Source organism: Cicer arietinum, chromosome 2 (genome assembly GCF_000331145.2).
Source record: "Cicer arietinum cultivar CDC Frontier isolate Library 1 chromosome 2, Cicar.CDCFrontier_v2.0, whole genome shotgun sequence".
NCBI classification, from domain to species: domain Eukaryota; kingdom Viridiplantae; phylum Streptophyta; class Magnoliopsida; order Fabales; family Fabaceae; genus Cicer; species Cicer arietinum.
In genome coordinates, this window is record NC_021161.2 from 4,419,346 (window position 1) to 4,438,758 (window position 19,413).

General features: G+C 31.5%; 1 protein-coding gene across 1 annotated transcript; it reads left to right on the forward strand.

The window, feature by feature from the left end:
- The first annotated feature begins 5,195 nt into the window (after positions 1-5,195).
- Positions 5,196-7,922, forward strand: LOC101515489 (elongation factor 1-alpha). Its single transcript, XM_004489494.4, has 3 exons — positions 5,196-5,335; positions 6,122-6,593; positions 6,829-7,922. Exons 2-3 carry the CDS (start codon positions 6,132-6,134, stop codon positions 7,708-7,710), a joined length of 1,344 nt encoding a protein of 447 aa, XP_004489551.1. The 5' UTR covers positions 5,196-5,335; positions 6,122-6,131; the 3' UTR covers positions 7,711-7,922.
- The last annotated feature ends 11,491 nt before the right edge of the window (positions 7,923-19,413 follow it).

Below are 19,413 nucleotides of genomic sequence, written 5' to 3' on the forward strand. Positions count from 1 at the left end.
GAGGGTTTTGGTTTGGAATTCTGAGTCCATGCATTTTGGCATATACGCATTGCATTAGGGGTGCTTGGCACACGAGTCGTGTTTGAATCAAGTTTATGATTGAGTGGTTTGAATAGGAATTGTCGTGGTAATTGTGTTGGAATTGCTAAGTGTTATGTATTGATTATCGTGTGTAAGTGTGACTGATTGCAAAACCATTTCGAAACTTATGTTGTCGTGGTGATTGTGTTATAATTGCCAAGTGTGGATGTTTTGGAATTGTTTGTAAGTGTGATTGATTGCAAAACTATTTCGAAACTCAAGATGTCGTGGTGATTGCTCTATAATTGCTAAGTGTGATTGTTTGGATTTGTGTGTAAGTGTTGATTGGTTTCGAAACCCTTTAAAAAGCTGAATTTTGCTGTTTTCCTGTTGCTGTCTGATGTGTATTCGAATACAGAAAGCTGTATTCGAATACAGACATGCTGTTTTGCTACTGACTTGCTGTGTAGTCGAATACAGACTGTTGTATTCGAATGAATACAGACATGCTGTTTTTGCTGCTGAATGCTGAAACAGCCTTGTATTCGAATACAAAGATGCTGTATTCGAATACAACAGTGTTGTTTTGTTAAAAACTTCATTTTTCAACCTTGTTTATGAATATTTGGCATATGGAAACCCTTTTAAGGTGCATGCTAAGTTGAAAGATTAAAACTTAAAACTTAAATGTTATGTGTTATCTGTTAATTTCGGTTGGTGACCCTTTACAACTATTGTGAAAATCTGGGCTTTGTCCTCAGATGAGAGCCAAGACGATCCTACTGGTACGTACCCTACGGATGAGAATACTTGACTGGAGCTACGTCAGGAGGATCTCACGGGGTGCGTGGAGATCACTCAGGGTGTATAGTTTTTTGGTAGGATGATCATATTAGGTTGATGTATAGGGACTAGACGTCCTTCTTTTTGAGTTGGAGTATTTTAATTTGGAAAACTGTATTGATACTAATATTGTCAGTTTGACATCTTATTTGAATGGGTTCCATGTACCATTTGTTGTTGTGTAAATGCTTTGGATTTATATTCGGAGAAACTTTTTCGCTGCTTGTAAATTATAATGACTCAATTATTTATCCAAAGACATTTCCTTATTTATTTCTTTGTTTTAGTTTAATTTCTTTTGAAAAAAAAAATACACCCTCGCTTTGAAAATCGGGGTGTTATAAAACGAATAACGTTATGGCTTTACAAAAGAACGTTCTGGTTATTCTTTTTTAAAAAGTATAAAGTTAAAGAGTATCAAGATTGCTCAATCAAAGATGAAGCCCATAACTCGAGCTGAATGTCCAAATAAGGAAAACAATATATAGATTGATAACAATATTGATCTCCAAATTGATAAGCTATGAGCAAGGATGCAAGTACATTGTACTTACATTATTTTGCATAAATATAATTTGAAATAGTACCAATTGACATTTCACAGCTCGTTCACTCATTCATTTACGTTTTTCATCAGACTGAAAAGCAATAACATTATTCGTTTGTCAATAATATTATGGACAACAATATAAACATGTGTTTAATTGCTTTAAAATATATCTGACAATTGGGAAGTGTGTTCAACAACTATATTCAATGTAAATTGAATATTCAAAACCTTTTATCATTTATAAATTGAAGATCAATTGAAATGTGAAAGCAATAGTTCAATTTACAAATCTACCAACACTTGTTCAAGCAATAACAAGTAACAAAATTTTCAAGTAAAATTAAGCTCTCTTCATTAAATTTGTAGATCATCATTTACTCAGTTTGCCTTTATTCATCTAACTGTTGAGAAGTTTCAATATTCGAAACACTTTTATCATATATATAATTTGTAACTCAAGTATATCTTCTATGTTAGATTGAGTGTATTTATAAAAATTCTTTATAGATTGAAATGTCATTGTAAAAATCATTTATAAGATGAAAGATGAAGATTGTAATTAATCAATGTGTGATCAAGAGAAAAATATGTGAAAGATAATATTATGGATTTGAAACACATAGTGAAAATATCGTGATTGTGAGGACTAGACTAACCCGAGTTGGATGAACCAAAATACTTTTTTTGTGTGATCTTTATATCCATTATTTTTAATTATTTTCACACACAAATTACACTTCATTATAAACTATTTTGTTTTATTTACTTCTAACATATCTTGAACATTTTGGACATTCTATTTCAACCAATATTGATATTGAGTTGATTTAAATTAAACACATGAATCAAAATTTTAAAAAGGTCACAATTAAAACTCTCTATTTATTGTGATTGACATTACTACTTCAATAACGTTGTCAAATCTAAACCAATTTAGATTTTGTTTGTTGTTGGGTTGCCGATAATTCTAAGAGTTTATAACCATATTATATTCTCGTCAGTTTTATTTCTCTTTATTTTCATATAAATATTACTTTTATTATTTATATTCTATTTATGTTCATATAATGAGAAGCAATGACGATTTCTACAAAATCAGGTCAATAATTTGTTATTCAATAATTAAGGTATGAATGAGATTTTGACTCTGGATATATTACGGTATGAATCGTGTCAATAATTTGCAACTACAATTAATTGTTATAAGATTTAAATATGTATTTGGTCATTGCGATTATAACATTTTTTTGATTTTGGTCCTCGTAAGTTTTTTTGTTTGATTTACATCCTTGTAACTATAGTTTCATTTTAAAATAGTTATTTCGCTAAATTTCTTTTACAAAAACAATAATATTGTTAATATGTTTTTGGTCACACCAAGTATTTATGAGAATGTATAAGAGAAGTTCTCCTCCTCACTTAACACAACAACAACAACAATTTAAGTACTTTGCAATTGCATCATATTATTAACAAGTACCAAAAATATCTTGTAATCCTTCAAAGCTCCGTATGAATGCTTCTTCCTCTTCAAATATTAGTGGCCTTCTTGCGTTGTTCATGTTTATGACTTAACAACATATAGAACTCTCTACTGCAATAATCCCACGACCGATTAATATAGACCTCTTCAAATCCCACGGCCGATTAAAATATAAAGCACAAAAATGAACAAAAAAAACAATGATCAAAACAAATATTTGTTAAAGTTAAATGACATAAATTATATTTAAGCCTATTTATTTTTTTAACAAATTTGAAATGCTTTATAGGGAAATTTGATATATATTGTAAATAAATATCAATGTTCATTTGATTTTTTTTACCATTTCATTTTCAAAGAAAAATATATCAGTATTCAAATAATATTTAAATGTAAATGAACGACTTCAACATAAATGTTAGTGTCATATTCAAACATAAAGAGAATCCGGAACGATTTTTACTTAACAACATCTAACAAAATTCCATCAATACCTTTTACATGGTTAACTATCTTCGTTTTGCATGTTTACATATAATTTAATTTATATATATTGTCAATGTATAAAGTTTTGATATTGTGAATAACATCAAATGATGTCTTTTAAGTGTCACAATGTCAAACCTTTTATAGATAAAAGAGAACGAGACTCACACTAATTCATAGACCACACAAGACTTTTTCCATAAATTAAATGCCCAATAGTGCAAGGAATAAATAAACTTCCATGATTCTCGAGCGTTGGGGAACTTCCTCTAGAGAATAACACTCACTCTTTAGTAAGCATCGCTATTTTCTTGCCAATTTTATTTCTATTTGATAAAATATCCTTTATGATATTTGCGTACGTTAGTGTAGACTAATGCTCACGCAAAAGAAATGTTAATATGCAATTTTCTCAAACAAACTACCAAATTATTTTTTTCTTCTATATTTTATAATCTTTGAGTAAACAAAGCCAAAATTCAAGTTTTGACAAAGCCTCACTTTTATGCTCGACAGGTTATTCCTCCTTCTCAAGATCGTTAAATGAAACATCCAGATTTACATACAATATCAATCTGTTATAAGAATATATACTTTAATTGTTTAAAGATTTAATTGCCGTTTTAGTTTCCTTATTTTCATAAATTCATGAAAATTGATCCTCCTATTTTAAAATTCGACGGTTTTGATTCATCAATTTGATTTTGTAACTAGTAGTGATGATATAATATATTTTAAATGATATGACATATGATACAATGATGTATAATGACTAATATCCATGAAATTACAATAAAACCCTCTAAAAATTTCATTTCAACTTTTGAAATTATAAATTTTTATAATTTAACGGCATATGAATAATTAAGACATCTAGATGGTTCAACATCATGAGACCACATGTTACGTCATTTAAAATATGTTACATCAATATTTTTTAGATAAAAAATGTGAGCGATTGACCAAAAGTGTTGAATTTTTAAATGAAGGGACTAAATATGTGAATTGATGAAAATAGTAGATCCAAAATTGTAATAATATATTTTTAAAATTTTATGAATATAAAATTCAATTGAATTATATATATTCCTTCCATACACTATTATAAATCAAAATAATATTTTTCACGGTTATTAAAAAAATTAACTAAGTGCAATTAATTTTTCTTAATTTCATATATATAAGTGAAATTTAAAAACTTGTCATTTTTTAAAGTCACTCATCAACTATTCAGATTAAATGTTTTTGAATTAAATGAATAATATATTAAAAATAATAATAATAATATTAATAATAATAACAATAATAATAATAATATTAATTAATGATTAAATAATACTTAATATTTATCTATAATTATTTTTTTTCCGCTTATAAGTATAAATTTAAAGAAGTACACTCTTAAACTTAAATTTTATATAATTATTTGGACCTATGGTATTAAAAAATTAAAAATTTAGGGGTATTTTGATTAATTTAATTATCTAAAGGTGGGAGGATAGATGTAATAAACAAAAATATATCCTTCCTTCTTGTTTTTTTGGGCATTTGGTTTGGGCCACAGTCCATTGAGAGTCCAATATATATGTCTATACTTTAAACTAACAACCTTCCTATTTCATCCTTTTGCCTAAAAAACTCACGAAAGCATTTTCTACACGCGAATCCACGCTGCGTAACAACACTATCTAGAAAGATCTAAAAAAAATCAGGGAGAGTAAATAGCACGCACCGTCTTCTAAGTGTTGAAACAAAAAGTTCAAATAAGCAAAGTGAGGGTATGTTCGGAAAACTAAAAGACATTGAAGGACATTTTGGGAATATGAAAAAGATATTTGTGACTATAAAATGTTGTAACCCTAGCTTGTTTGTTGTCATCACTCTTTACTTATTCATTCATCCTTCAGTCTCTCTGCGGCTGAGGATTCCGAACGCGTCTTCGTTTTTCTTAGGTAACATAATTTCTTATCTTCTCTCTTTTATTCGATCTATGTTTATTTCTGATGATTTTGTTCGGTTCTTATGATTTCAATACGCATGTTTTGTTTTGATTTTTATTTAATGATTTTCTTAGGAAACTATACTTTCGATTTTATTTTGTAAACTTTGACATTTTTAAGTTTTTTTTAACTGATTGTTTTATATATACATAGATCTGATGATTTTGTGTCTGTATCATGTTTTTTATCTGATGATTTTGTGTCTGCATCATGTTTTTTGTGTTGTTCGTTTTGCTTTGATATATCACGAGATCTTGTTAATATTTATTTTTTTATTAACGGGATCTAACAAATTTGTTCTTAATATCTTAATATATTTTTATTTTTATTTTTTTCTGTGCTTGTTTGTATATCTATGTATTTGTTATTTATCTATGTCTGTTAATGTTTTTATTCACCTGTTTGATTTTAACTTATTTGGTTAACCTGTTTTTGAATTGGATATGTTAATAACATTCATAGCTGAATTTGATTCTGTTTTTGATAATATATCTATTCCATGTTTTTCTGGCAATTATTGTGTAATTGAATTTAGTTTGACGTTGGCAATTTGAATCACCTGTTTTTTTTTTTTTAATTTTATTTGATTAAGCTTGCAATGAATTATAATATATGATGTTAACAATTTGATGAGTTTACTTGGATGTTATTTTTATGTTGTCTCTGTTCATTTATTATATTATTTTGTTAATTGACGTTTTCTGACTTTTGAAACTTTTGTGAATTTCTGAATTTCAGCTAAGATATCATGGGTAAAGAGAAGTTTCATATCAACATTGTCGTCATTGGACATGTCGACTCTGGAAAATCAACCACCACTGGTCACTTGATCTACAAGCTTGGAGGTATTGACAAGCGTGTCATTGAGAGGTTCGAGAAGGAGGCTGCTGAGATGAACAAACGTTCATTCAAGTACGCCTGGGTGCTCGACAAGCTTAAGGCTGAGCGTGAAAGAGGTATTACCATCGATATTGCCTTGTGGAAATTCGAGACCACCAAGTACTACTGCACAGTCATCGATGCCCCCGGACATCGTGATTTCATTAAGAACATGATTACTGGTACCTCCCAAGCTGATTGTGCTGTCCTTATCATTGACTCCACCACTGGTGGTTTTGAGGCTGGTATCTCTAAGGATGGACAGACCCGTGAGCACGCTCTTCTTGCTTTCACTCTTGGAGTGAAACAGATGATCTGTTGTTGTAACAAGGTAAATTTCTAATATTTCAATTTATATGTACATCTTTAGTATTATTGTTATTGTTATGCATTGTTAATATAGACTCTAGGTTAATTTTCTAGATATCAGTTTTAAACTTATGATCAACATTTATCATTACCATTTCTAGGTTAATTGAATATAACTTTGTTGTATACGTGAATTATTGCTATCATTTGTTGGTTGAGTTGCAGATTTTAACATTTGTTGCTATATTTTGTTTCAGATGGATGCCACCACACCCAAGTACTCAAAGGCCAGGTACGATGAAATCGTGAAGGAAGTTTCTTCATACTTGAAGAAGGTTGGTTACAACCCTGACAAAATCCCCTTCGTTCCAATCTCTGGTTTTGAGGGAGACAACATGATTGAGAGGTCCACCAACCTTGACTGGTACAAGGGACCAACTCTCCTTGAGGCTCTTGACCAGATCAACGAGCCCAAGAGACCCTCAGACAAGCCCCTCAGACTTCCATTGCAAGATGTTTACAAGATCGGTGGTATTGGAACTGTGCCAGTCGGACGTGTTGAGACTGGAGTCATCAAGCCTGGTGTGATCGTCACCTTTGGCCCTACTGGTCTGACAACTGAAGTTAAGTCTGTTGAGATGCACCACGAGGCTCTCACCGAAGCTCTCCCCGGAGACAATGTTGGATTCAATGTTAAGAATGTTGCAGTGAAGGATCTCAAACGTGGTTTCGTTGCATCCAACTCCAAGGATGACCCTGCTAAGGAAGCTGCCAACTTCACTTCCCAAGTCATCATCATGAACCATCCAGGACAGATCGGAAACGGTTATGCCCCAGTCCTCGACTGTCACACCTCCCACATTGCTGTTAAGTTCGCTGAGCTTCTCACCAAGATCGACAGGCGATCTGGTAAGGAACTTGAGAAGGAGCCTAAGTTTTTGAAGAATGGTGATGCTGGTCTTGTTAAGATGATTCCAACCAAGCCTATGGTTGTGGAAACTTTCTCCGAGTATCCACCACTTGGTCGTTTCGCCGTGAGGGACATGCGTCAAACTGTTGCTGTCGGTGTCATCAAGAGTGTTGAGAAGAAGGATCCAACTGGAGCCAAGATCACCAAAGCTGCAGTGAAGAAGAAGTGATGGTTGATGCAGAAGTGGATGTTGCTTTATAGTAGCTTATTATCTTTTAAGAGTCTTAGTTTATTTTTGCCTTTTAATTTTGCCGTTTTTATGCAGCCAAACTTGCAAAACTGGGTTCTTGATCGGCGATGGTCGACCTTTATTTTGTGGTTGTTTTGATTTTGATGGTACTGTTTTTGAATTAAATTATGAGTCTTGAGAACTTATTTTCAGAGGCACATCTTAATTTTTAATTATGTCTGTTTAATGATGTGTTTTTTAAATTAATGTGCTATTTTCTGGTTGCTTTTAGTTTATTTTACAAGTTATATTTATTAAAGTAAAATTCATGGTTCCTTGGAATTATTACAATTTATTTGAAGAAAGTGTGATACAAAAGTGTTTGATGGACAAGGATAATTAATTTTTTCTTTGATTTATTACAGTTTTATTTGAAAGAAGTTTTAAAAAATAAAAATATGTAAATATTTCAGTTTTATTTGACAAGTAAAAAATAGAATAAATCCTGATTATTGATTATTACATTTCACATTTAATATTATATCAATGTCATACGAAACAAAATATAATTGAACATCAGCAATGCTTTATTTTTTCTTTAACTTATGTTGTTATTATTAAAAGTTATTGAAAATAAAATGTTCAAATAATATTAAATTTAGAATGACTGAATTCAACACAAATGTTATTTCGATAATCTAATAGTAAAAGAATTCGAAAAATGCTTTTTATTTTAATTTTTCGGTTACATTCCAAATAATTACTTAACAACTTCTATCATCGTTATTATAACTAGTAAGGTATATAGGTAAAAATATACTAATATATCTAGTTATTTTAATTTAAATTATATTATTTTTATATTTTAATTTTGATAATAATGAGTTTAGTAAAAAAAAATCATTATTAAATTTTTAACTAAATGCTGCAAATTTTATTATTAAAAATTCTGTTAAATACTACAAGTCGTTCAAAAAATACTAATCAAATTTTATAAATTTTTATATTTTTTAATTTATTTACAACAATTTATCATATTTAATTTGTTTTACATATAAAGTAATTTGAATAATTAATTTATTGTGACGTTTTGATTAGATGTTAACATATACAGTTATTTAAAAAGAAATTAAATTTAAAAAATTAGATGTATAATTTAATATAATTTAAAAACTAATAATATAAAATGAATATAATTTAAATGATATTAATTTATTTTTATCCTATGTGTTTGGTTTTTATTACTTTTTCGGTGCCTTATAATAGCCTGTTGATATATGATTCCTTTTTAATGAGCAAATATTTAACCTATGCTAGTGTAGTCACCAAATATTTTGAACTTATAGCAATATTTAAAAAGAAGTAATAGAAGCAATACCAATTCTATCTCTATTAAAGAATGGTGGTTTGACAAATTTAATATTGTTTGGTGGACTAATGATGTTGTTTTGGGTGGAGAACCACGTCCATCTTTTATCTACAAATATATATCAAAGTAAACACGACAAAACATAGAAAAAGAAAATTCAAATAAATATTCTAAAAATATAATGGATACTTGTCAACTCAAATAGAAAAAATCTGAAATCAAAATGCATATAGAATGACAAAAGAAGAGATATAATGAGAGGGAAGAGCATATGAGAGGATAAATATATATCGGAGATTCAACTCCCTAATTATGCACATATATGAAAGGAATATGAATACTAATTACTAACTCAAATTGTGGTGAAAAATAATTGTTTTAACAATTATATGATTTTTTATTTCTTTTAAATTTAGAATAATTGCAATCAATGTCTATTGATACTAAAAGGTTGTACTATGAAAAAAGTTTGTGATCCACGTAATATTTGAGGTTTGTAATTCTATAAAAAATTATAATTATATTTTTTTTTCTTTCAAATGTGTGCACAATGAGAGTGTGATTAAATAACCTCTATAAAGAAAATAAGTTTTATTTATTTATTTGTTTATTATCTTAATAAGTGAGAGCCGAATTGCATAATAATGTGAAACATGATTTTGTTGTAGTAATTCATTTAAAAGGATTTGTTAATGTATATATATATATATAAACAAAATTTAGAGTCTATAGAATAGCACCCTATCAAATAAATATAATATATTAAGAATTTATAAATTTTAGATATAATCATGTTGATTAATAGGTTTTAAAACATAATTATTTATAGAAAAAGTAGTGAAAGTAAGTTAAGTGCAAAATAGTTTGTTTAATGTGATTGTCTATATATATTTACTTGTAAAATGTTCATTCTCGTATCTTATAATTTATAAATATATTATAGTAATCGAAGGTAGATATTTAAAAAAAAAAATGTTAATGTGTCATTTCTATCAAAATATTCATACTTATTTCTAAATAATGTTGTAGCACTTTTTAGGAAACCGTTTTTTTTTGTAAAACTACATTATTCTATTAGATTTATTGAAATTGATATAATTTCATTTTTTTAGACAAGGGATATGATTTAGTTGTAATTTTCCAATTCTAATATGTAATATTTAATTGATTTATCATCCATTCATTATATTATATTATTTAGATACAAAATTTCTAAATTAATCATTTATCTTACCAAATTGCAAATTGATACATATATCTTATAATAAACTACAACTAGAGAACTGCTCTACAATATTTAAAATACTAAAATACCCTTAGTAAAATTAAAATTCACATTATATAATCAGCATAAACCCAATTCACAAATTAAGCACTATTAGATAATATTATTATATATTAGTAGTAAGGGTATTTTAGATATTTTCTATTTTCTTCTATATATACTCATTGTAACCCTATTAACTTTAGTTTTGGTTTATTATATGATATGAAACCCTAGAGTGGTTATTTTCTCTTCTTCCTCTTTCTTCCTATTTTTCATTGTTAACATGGTATCAGAGCTTTGGTTGATTTTGGGATCTACCGTAGAGAAGAGAGAGACTATTTTGATAGGAAAGACAACCACCAAAAGAGAAAAGAGAAGAGTAACCCTATTCCCGATTTTGTTAAATCAGTCTCAGAAAAACATCGATTGCGCATTCGTTAACCATTGGATCGGTCTGATTTTTGGACAGCAGGTTCGCAACATATAGGTCTTCGTCTTCAACGGTCGGATCGACGAAACGACGTCTGGAGAGGGAGAAATCGTGCTCGCACAGCACCAGGTTATTCTTAATTTATTTTCTCTCAGTGATTGTGTTTGTCGTATTTTTCTGTCATTATTTGTTATGGCTGGTGTTAAGGATGATTCTCTTCAAGCTGTTAGTGTTCACCTCAATGGACAAAATTACTCTTATTGGAGTTATGTGATGAAAAATTTTTTGATTGGAAAAGATATGTGGGGTTTTGTTGATGGAACTTCTGTTAAGCCTACAGATAAAAAGGATGAAACTCAATATGCAAAAGATCTGAAAACATGGAATGTTAGTAATTCAAAAATTATTACTTGGATTAATAATTCTGTTGAGTTGTCTATAGGAGTACAACTAGCAAAATATGATACTGCTAAAGAGATTTGGGATCACTTGAAACGTTTGTATGTTCAGTCTAACTTTGCAAAACGTTATCAGTTAGAAAGTGATATTAGAGCCCTTAAGCAGAGCAGTATGACCATTCAGGAATTCTATTCGGCAATGACTAATCTGTGGGATCAATTGGCTCTTATGGAATCACCTGAGTTGAAAGCTGTCAAAGCATACATTGATCAAAGAGAGGAGCAACGTCTGGTTTGGTTTCTAATGGCTCTTCGTGATGATTTTGAGGGCCTTCGTGGGGGTATTTTGCATCGTTCCCCCCTTCCTAATGTTGAATCAGTAGTTAGTGAATTGTTGGCAGAAGAAATCAGACTTAAGACTCATTCTGGTATGTTAAATAAGGAAATTCTCTCAGCTCCTCCATCTGTTTTTGTTGCTCCTGTTCAAAAAAAAACATCTCAAGGGAGAGTTGGGCTTGGTAATGATGAATGTGCATTCTGCAAAGAAAAAGGTCATTGGAAAGCACGTTGTCCGAAATTGGGGAGAACACATCGTCTGTGTCAGTTATGACTGCTGATGGCACTCCTATGCCACTAGCAGGCATTGGTTCTGTCTCCACACCTAACTTGTCTCTTTCTAATGTTTATTATATTCCTAATCTTACTTTGAGTCTTGCTTCTGTTAGTCAAATATGTGATTTCGGTTATTCGGTTACGTTTTCTTCCACTTCTTGTTGTGTGCAGGATCCACATTCTGGGAGGCTGATTGGGACAGGCCATAGACAGGGGGGACTTTACGTTTTGGATGAACTACGACTCCCAGATATTGCAGCCTCAACAACTACTGCTGACTTATTATCTAGTTTTCGCTTGAATTCATTATCTTCTAGTTTTTATTTATGGCATTCTCGCCTTGGACATGTTTCTGCTTCTAGATTAAAATATTTGGCTTCTACTGGAGCCTTAGGAAAGTTAAAACCCTGTGATATCTCAGATTGTTGTGGTTGTAAACTTGCTAAATTTCCAGCTTTACCGTTTAGTAAAAGTGTTTCCGTTTCATATGCGCCTTTTGATTTAGTTCACTCTGATGTTTGGGGTCCATCACCGGTGCTCACCAAAGGTGGATCTAGATATTATGTTTCGTTTATTGATGATTACACTCGTTATTGTTGGGTTTATCTTATGAAAAATCGGTCTGAATTTTTTGACATTTATCATATATTTCGTGCAATGGTCAAAACTCAACATAATTCTGTTATAAAGTGTTTTCGTTGTGATTTAGGTGGTGAATATACCTCTAATAAATTTTCTGAATTACTTGCTTATGATGGCACTCGCCACCAAACATCTTGTACTGATACTCCTCAACAAAATGGAGTTGCTGAAAGGAAACATCGTCACATTATAGAGACTGCTCGTTCCCTTTTGTTGTCCGCTTCAGTTCCTAGTGAGTTTTGGGGAGAAGCAGTTCTTACTGCTGTTCATGCTATTAATAGAATTCCATCCTCTATCATATCAGGTTTGTCTCCCTTTGAAAAATTATATGCTTCTACCCCTGATTACTATTCTTTGAAAGTTTTTGGTTCTACTTGTTTTGTTCTTCGCCCTCAAGTAGAGCGCAGTAAGTTGTCTTCTCGTTCAGCCATGTGTGTTTTTCTTGGTTATGGGGATGGTCAAAAGGGTTATCGTTGTTATGATCCTCATGCAAGAAAACTTTATGTATCTCGTAATGTTGTTTTTCTTGAGCACATTCCTTTTTACTCTGTTTCCTCTGATTCGCAGATTACTAAGAGTTCTGAACTAACCCATATTGATCCGTTTGGTCCTAATGATAGCGCTTCTAGTGATTGTACTATTGAGAATTGCAGGACAAATACTACTACTCCACATGATGACATCCCTCTTGTCCCCCCGGCTGTCCAACCACCTCCTGCGATTGTTGATCCTCCTCGTTACCCTTCTCGTCAACGTAAGTCTACTCAGTTACCTGATTTTGTCTATTCAACTTACTCAGCTTCGTTTGCTTCTTTCTTAACCTCTATTCACAGTTTGTCTGAGCCCTCTTCCTATAAAGAGGCTGTTCTTGATCCTCTTTGGCAGCAGGCTATGGCAGAAGAACTATCTGCATTGCACAAAACCAACACTTGGGAATTAGTACCTCTTCCTCCTGGAAAACGTGCTATTGGGTCTCGTTGGGTATACAAGATCAAAACTAAGTCTGATGGGTCAGTTGAGCGCTACAAAGCACGTCTTGTTGCTAAGGGTTTCTCTCAACAATATGGTATGGATTATGAAGAAACTTTTGCTCCTGTAGCCAAGATGACCACTATTCGTACTCTTATTGCAGTTGCATCTATTCGTCAATGGCATATTTCCCAAATGGATGTCAAAAATGCCTTTTTAAATGGTGAGCTTCATGAAGAAGTCTATATGGTCCCTCCACAAGGAGTTTCTCATGATCCAGGGGAAGTATGTAAGTTAAAAAAGGCTCTATATGGTCTTAAACAAGCTCCTCGAGCTTGGTTTGAGAAATTCTCTACTGTGATCACTTCTCTTGGTTTTCGCTCTAGTGAACATGATTCTGCATTGTTTATAAGGTCCACCACTCATGGTCGCATTATACTTTCTCTATATGTTGATGATATGATTATTACAGGTGATGATGTTAGTGGAATTAATGAGTTGAAATTGCAGTTAGCCAAACAGTTTGAGATGAAGGACTTGGGAACTCTTCGCTATTTCTTGGGGATTGAAGTTGCCTACTCTCCTAGAGGCTACCTTCTTTCTCAATCCAAGTACATTGCCAACATTCTTGATCAGGCTCGTCTTTCTGATACTAGAGCAGCAGATACTCCTCTTGAGTTGAATGTAAAATATGCTCCCTCGGATGGTGTTCCTTTACCAGATTCCACTTTGTATCGTACTTTGGTTGGCAGCTTAGTGTATCTTACGATTACCAGACCTGACATTGCTTATGCTGTTCATGTTGTTAGTCAGTTTGTTGTCTCCCCCACTACAGTACATTGGGCAGCAGTTCTTCGGATTCTTCGTTATCTTCGAGGAACTCAATTTCAAAGTCTTCTCTTTCCATCGTCATCCTCATTGGAGTTACGAGCTTATTCTGATGCTGATTGGGCTGGTGATACCACTGATCGTAAATCCACCACAGGGTTTTGTATCTTTCTTGGAGACTCTCTTATTTCTTGGAAGAGTAAGAAACAAGACATTGTCTCTCGCTCTTCTACAGAAGCTGAATATCGTGCTATGGCATCCACTACCGCTGAAATAATTTGGTTGCGTTGGCTTTTGTCTGATATGGGTATCTCTCTTGCTGAGCCAACTCCGATGCACTGTGATAACAAGAGTGCTATTCAAATTGCTCACAACTCGGTCTTTCATGAACGCACCAAACACATTGAGATTGATTGTCATTTTACTCGTCATCATCTTCAGCATGGAACTATTACTCTACCATTTGTCCCTTCTTCTTTACAGATTGCTGATTTGTTCACAAAGATGCATTCCATTAAACATTTCTGTTTTTTAGTTGACAAACTCTCGATGCTCCCTGTTAATGCATCGTGAGTTTGAGGGGAGATATTAGATAATATTATTATATATTAGTAGTAAGGGTATTTTAGATATTTTCTATTTTCTTCTATATATACTCATTGTAACCCTATTAACTTTAGTTTTGGTTTATTATATGATATGAAACCCTAGAGTGGTTATTTTCTCTTCTTCCTCTTTCTTCCTATTTTTCATTGTTAACAAGCACAAACTCAAAAAGAAATGATAACTATCTCATAGCCACCACAACCCTATATCATGAAAAGCCACAATTGAGTTTGCATAATGCGATTCAATATTGCTATACAACTAACAATTTGATAGAGCTAGTGGAAGATAAATCATATAAGAATGGATATGCGAATACTAAAGAGTATGGTGTTTAGTTTTCTTCTTTTACCTATTTAACCATATATGTATATAAAAAATTCAAATAATTGTCTACTTACCTATTTAACTATTTAACCATATATATTTTAACCATAATTTATCTATAAAGAATTATAGTTATAGAAATATAAGTATTGAAATTTTTAAAATTGAGGAGGAAATGACACGTAGGATTTAGTTTTAGGAGAGACTGATACATAGATTTTGCTCTTAATAAAGGATTTACAAAAATATAGATTATATTATAAATTATTATTAATATTATATAGATAAATATGGATACATATGGTATTAATAAAATAAAAATGGAAATAAATCGATCTTAGAAAAGTGATTTGGGAATTAAATCAACAAAAATATCAAGCGAGAATGACATTGCAAGTTTACTGCAAATTATTGAAAGACATTAGTAAGTCCAATATCCCTTATTTTCTATTTTGAAAACAATATACTACAATATAACTTTTATTTATTTATGAAAACTACAATAAGATTTTGAAGCAAATAATGATAACATAGATTCATATGTAAAAAGAATAAAGTACACCAAAACCTCATCAAAGTTTGCCTAAGTAAATAAAGCCTACCTTTGAACATTTTTGCATAAGCCTCCATAAAATTAGATGAAACCTTCATAAACCTTTTGGTGTCGACAAATACCTTATTTTTTTTAGTATGAATTGAAAATAAAGAACAAAAGGAATTCGTAATTATAAATTGTATTAAACAAATTAGTCTATAGACATAATTGTTAAGTAACTTGTAATTCAAATAATGTAACAATTGAAGGTTGTAACTAACTAACCAATTAGTTAGTTAATCAGTTAATTAGATGGTAGTTAGAATGTATAAGAATAACCTATGTACAAATAAGTCTTACCATTCATTCATCTAGTACATTTTATGTTTTCTTTGATGTACAAGTAACAACTTGATAACTAACAATTGGTATCAGAGCAAGTGGTTTTTGATCCAAATCATAGTAACAAACACGAGTGAAGTGTGAGGATTAAAACACAAGTGAAGTAAAGAAGAATTCAAGAGAAAATAATGGAAATTTCAAGTCAATATGCCACACTTTGATGGAAAAGATTGGGATAAACAAAGCGTCCAAATTTGAGCATTATTTGGATTTCAAGAAGTATTAGAAATCATAGAAAATGATTTTGAGGATCTCGGAGCTAATCCAAAAAAGGTATAGAGATCAAGTTTTAAAGAAAACAAGAAGAAATATTGCAAAGTTACATTCATTCTTCATCAATGCCTTGATACAACCAACTTTGACAAGATGTCTTATGTAAGAAATGCAAAAGAAGTATGAGACATTCTTGAGAAGTGTTATTCATGAGGAACCAAGGTAAAGAAGGTGAAGTTGCATACCTTACAAAGGAAGTTTGAGCTGTAGTGAAGAGAGGAACAATAAAAGGTATCAGACTTGATTTCAAGATTAAGAACCATCACAAATCAGATGGTTGGTTGTAGTGAGAAGTTGACTGAACAAAAATTCTATGAGAATACTCTAAGATAATTAGAAGCTGAAGGTGTTGGCAACATGGTAATCAAAAGAAGAAATGAAAAGACAACGGTGATTGAAAATGTGTTGTATGTGCAAGGGATGAAAAACAATTTGTTGAGCATAGGCCAGCTGATTCAGAAAGGATTTCAAGTAATTATGAAGAATGATTCACTAGAAATGTATGATAGACAAAAGAAGATGATACCGAAGGTTCTCCTATCAAAGAACATAACCTTTGTCATAAACATACAAGCTTTAGACATCCAATATTTGAAGCCAGTGAGCTCAATTGATGAGAACTTGTTATGGCATTCAAGGTTTGGTCATCTGAATTTTAGAAGTTTGCAGCAACTAGGAAAAAAGAAGACAGTAAGTGACATTCATGTGATTGATGTTCTTGAGAAGGTGTGTGATGTGTGTATGAAAGGAAAACAATAAAGGAACTCATTCAAATCACAAGTGCAAGCAAGAGCAAATGATTGTCTTTAAGTGGTTCATAGTGACGTCTGTGGATCAATTGAGGTGCCATCATTAGGAGGCAATAAGTACTTCATAACATTTCTTGATGAATTTAGTAGAATGTTGTGGATTTATTTGATAAAGACCAAAGGTAAAACATTTGAAAATGTTAAAGAATTTCAGAGTGAAAGTTGAAAAATAAAATCGAAAAATTGTAAAAGTGCTAAGGACATATGAATGTGGTGAGTATACAACAATGAGTTTGAGGAACTCTGTGTCAAGCATGAAACTGAATGGACTGACTAGAGAAGAAACAAAACCATCCTAGACACGACTAGAAGTATGTTGAAAGGAAATGAATTACCACACAAGTTTTAGGGTGAGGCTGCATGAACTGTTGTCTACATCCCGAATATGTGTCTAACATAGAAGCTGCCAGCGGATATTTGGAGTGGTGGGAAACCAGTTGTAGGGCACTTAAGGACAATTGGTGGTCTATGTTTCAAGCATGTGCCAGACAAGAAAAGAAGAAAATTGTAAGACAAAAGTGAAGCCATGATCTTGGTTGAGCATCATCCAACTAATACATACAAACTGTATGATCCTACTAATGAAAAGATTGTAGTTAGTAGAGATGTGAAAATAGTTCTGCAAGAAAATTAGGACTGGAAAATGAAGCCAACAACACCAACCAACTCTGGGACTGGAGATAGAATCCTAGCAGCACCAGCCATCACTGGGAACAGGAGACCAACAACATCAGCCAACGTACACAAATTCCTGCACCAATGCTAAATTATCATCAGGCCAGTGGAGACACAATTGAAGAAATGCTAGAATCAAACAAATCTTATAAAGCAAGACAACCACCAACACATTTAAGAGAATTTGAAGTATATAATGATAATGAAATTGACAACAAGGGAGTTCCAGTACACTTTGCACTATTTGCAAATACATAACCCTTAAATGTTGAAGAAGCTATGAAGAAAGTGAAGTAGCAATACCAATCACAAGAAAATGGGGTTTGAATTGTGATTTCACCTTTTTTAAATTTTCTACTAAAACTTAAAGAATTTAACTCAAGATTAATCTTGGTTATGAAAATAGAAAACAAATAACGTTCTTGGTTAGTGAAAAATACATAATTTAATTTATCTATTTAATTTGATAATCAAAAAGCTAGAAATAAATAGAGATAAGGGAAAAGATATTACACATAGATATATTTTGGTTCACCCAACTTGGGTTACGTCCAGTCCTCACAATCGTGAGATTTTTCACTAAGTGTTCAAAACGGAGAACATTATTGGTTTTTACACCACCAGTCCAGATCAACCTTGATCTGTTACAATATTCACCTTTCAACCTAGAAATGATTTTTACAATCAGCTTTCAGCCTTGAAAGGATTTTTACAATCACATTTCAGCCTTGAAAGGATTTTTACAAACACACTCAATCTAACATAAAATATAGACTTGAGTTACACATGATATGTATGATAGAAGTGTGTGGGATCTTGAAACTTCTCAACACTTGTTTGAGATAAATTAAAGACAAACTCAGTAAATAATGATCTAAAGATATAGTGAAGAGAGATGGAGTTTGCTTGAAGAGTTTTTTGAATTGTTACTTGAACAAGTGTTGGTAGATTTGTAAATTGAACTCTTGCCTTTATCTTCCAATTGATCTTCAATTTATATATGTTAAAAGGCTTTGAATATCTAGTTTAAAATGAATATATCCATTGGACACACTTCCCAAGTGTCAGATATATTTTGAAGCAATTAAACATGAGTTTACTTGTTGTCCATAATGTTCTTGACAAAACGGATAACATTCTTGCTTTTGGGTCTCATGGAAAACGTGAATGAGTTGTCACATATTAGTTGACACTGTTTTGAGTCAGGTTTATGCATAAATTTCTGTAGAATATTGTAAGTACAATGTAATTGTGTCTTGCTCACAACTCATTAATTTGAATATCAATCTTGAGGTTGTTTTTCTCTTTTAGACATTCAGTTCGAGTTCTGGGCTTCACCATTGATTTGAGTAGTCTTGATACTCTTTAATATGTGGTTTATACTATGGAAAATTATCAGTTTTAATTCTGTCTTTAAAATAGCATTAAAACTAGAATGCTCTTTTGTAAAACAAGAACATTCTTCGTTTTCTGTTTTGTATGAGTGTTGGATTTTGACAACTGTTGTGTGTCAATCCTTTGTCTCAGAAACATGATGTGCTTTTAGCAAAAAGGTTCAGCA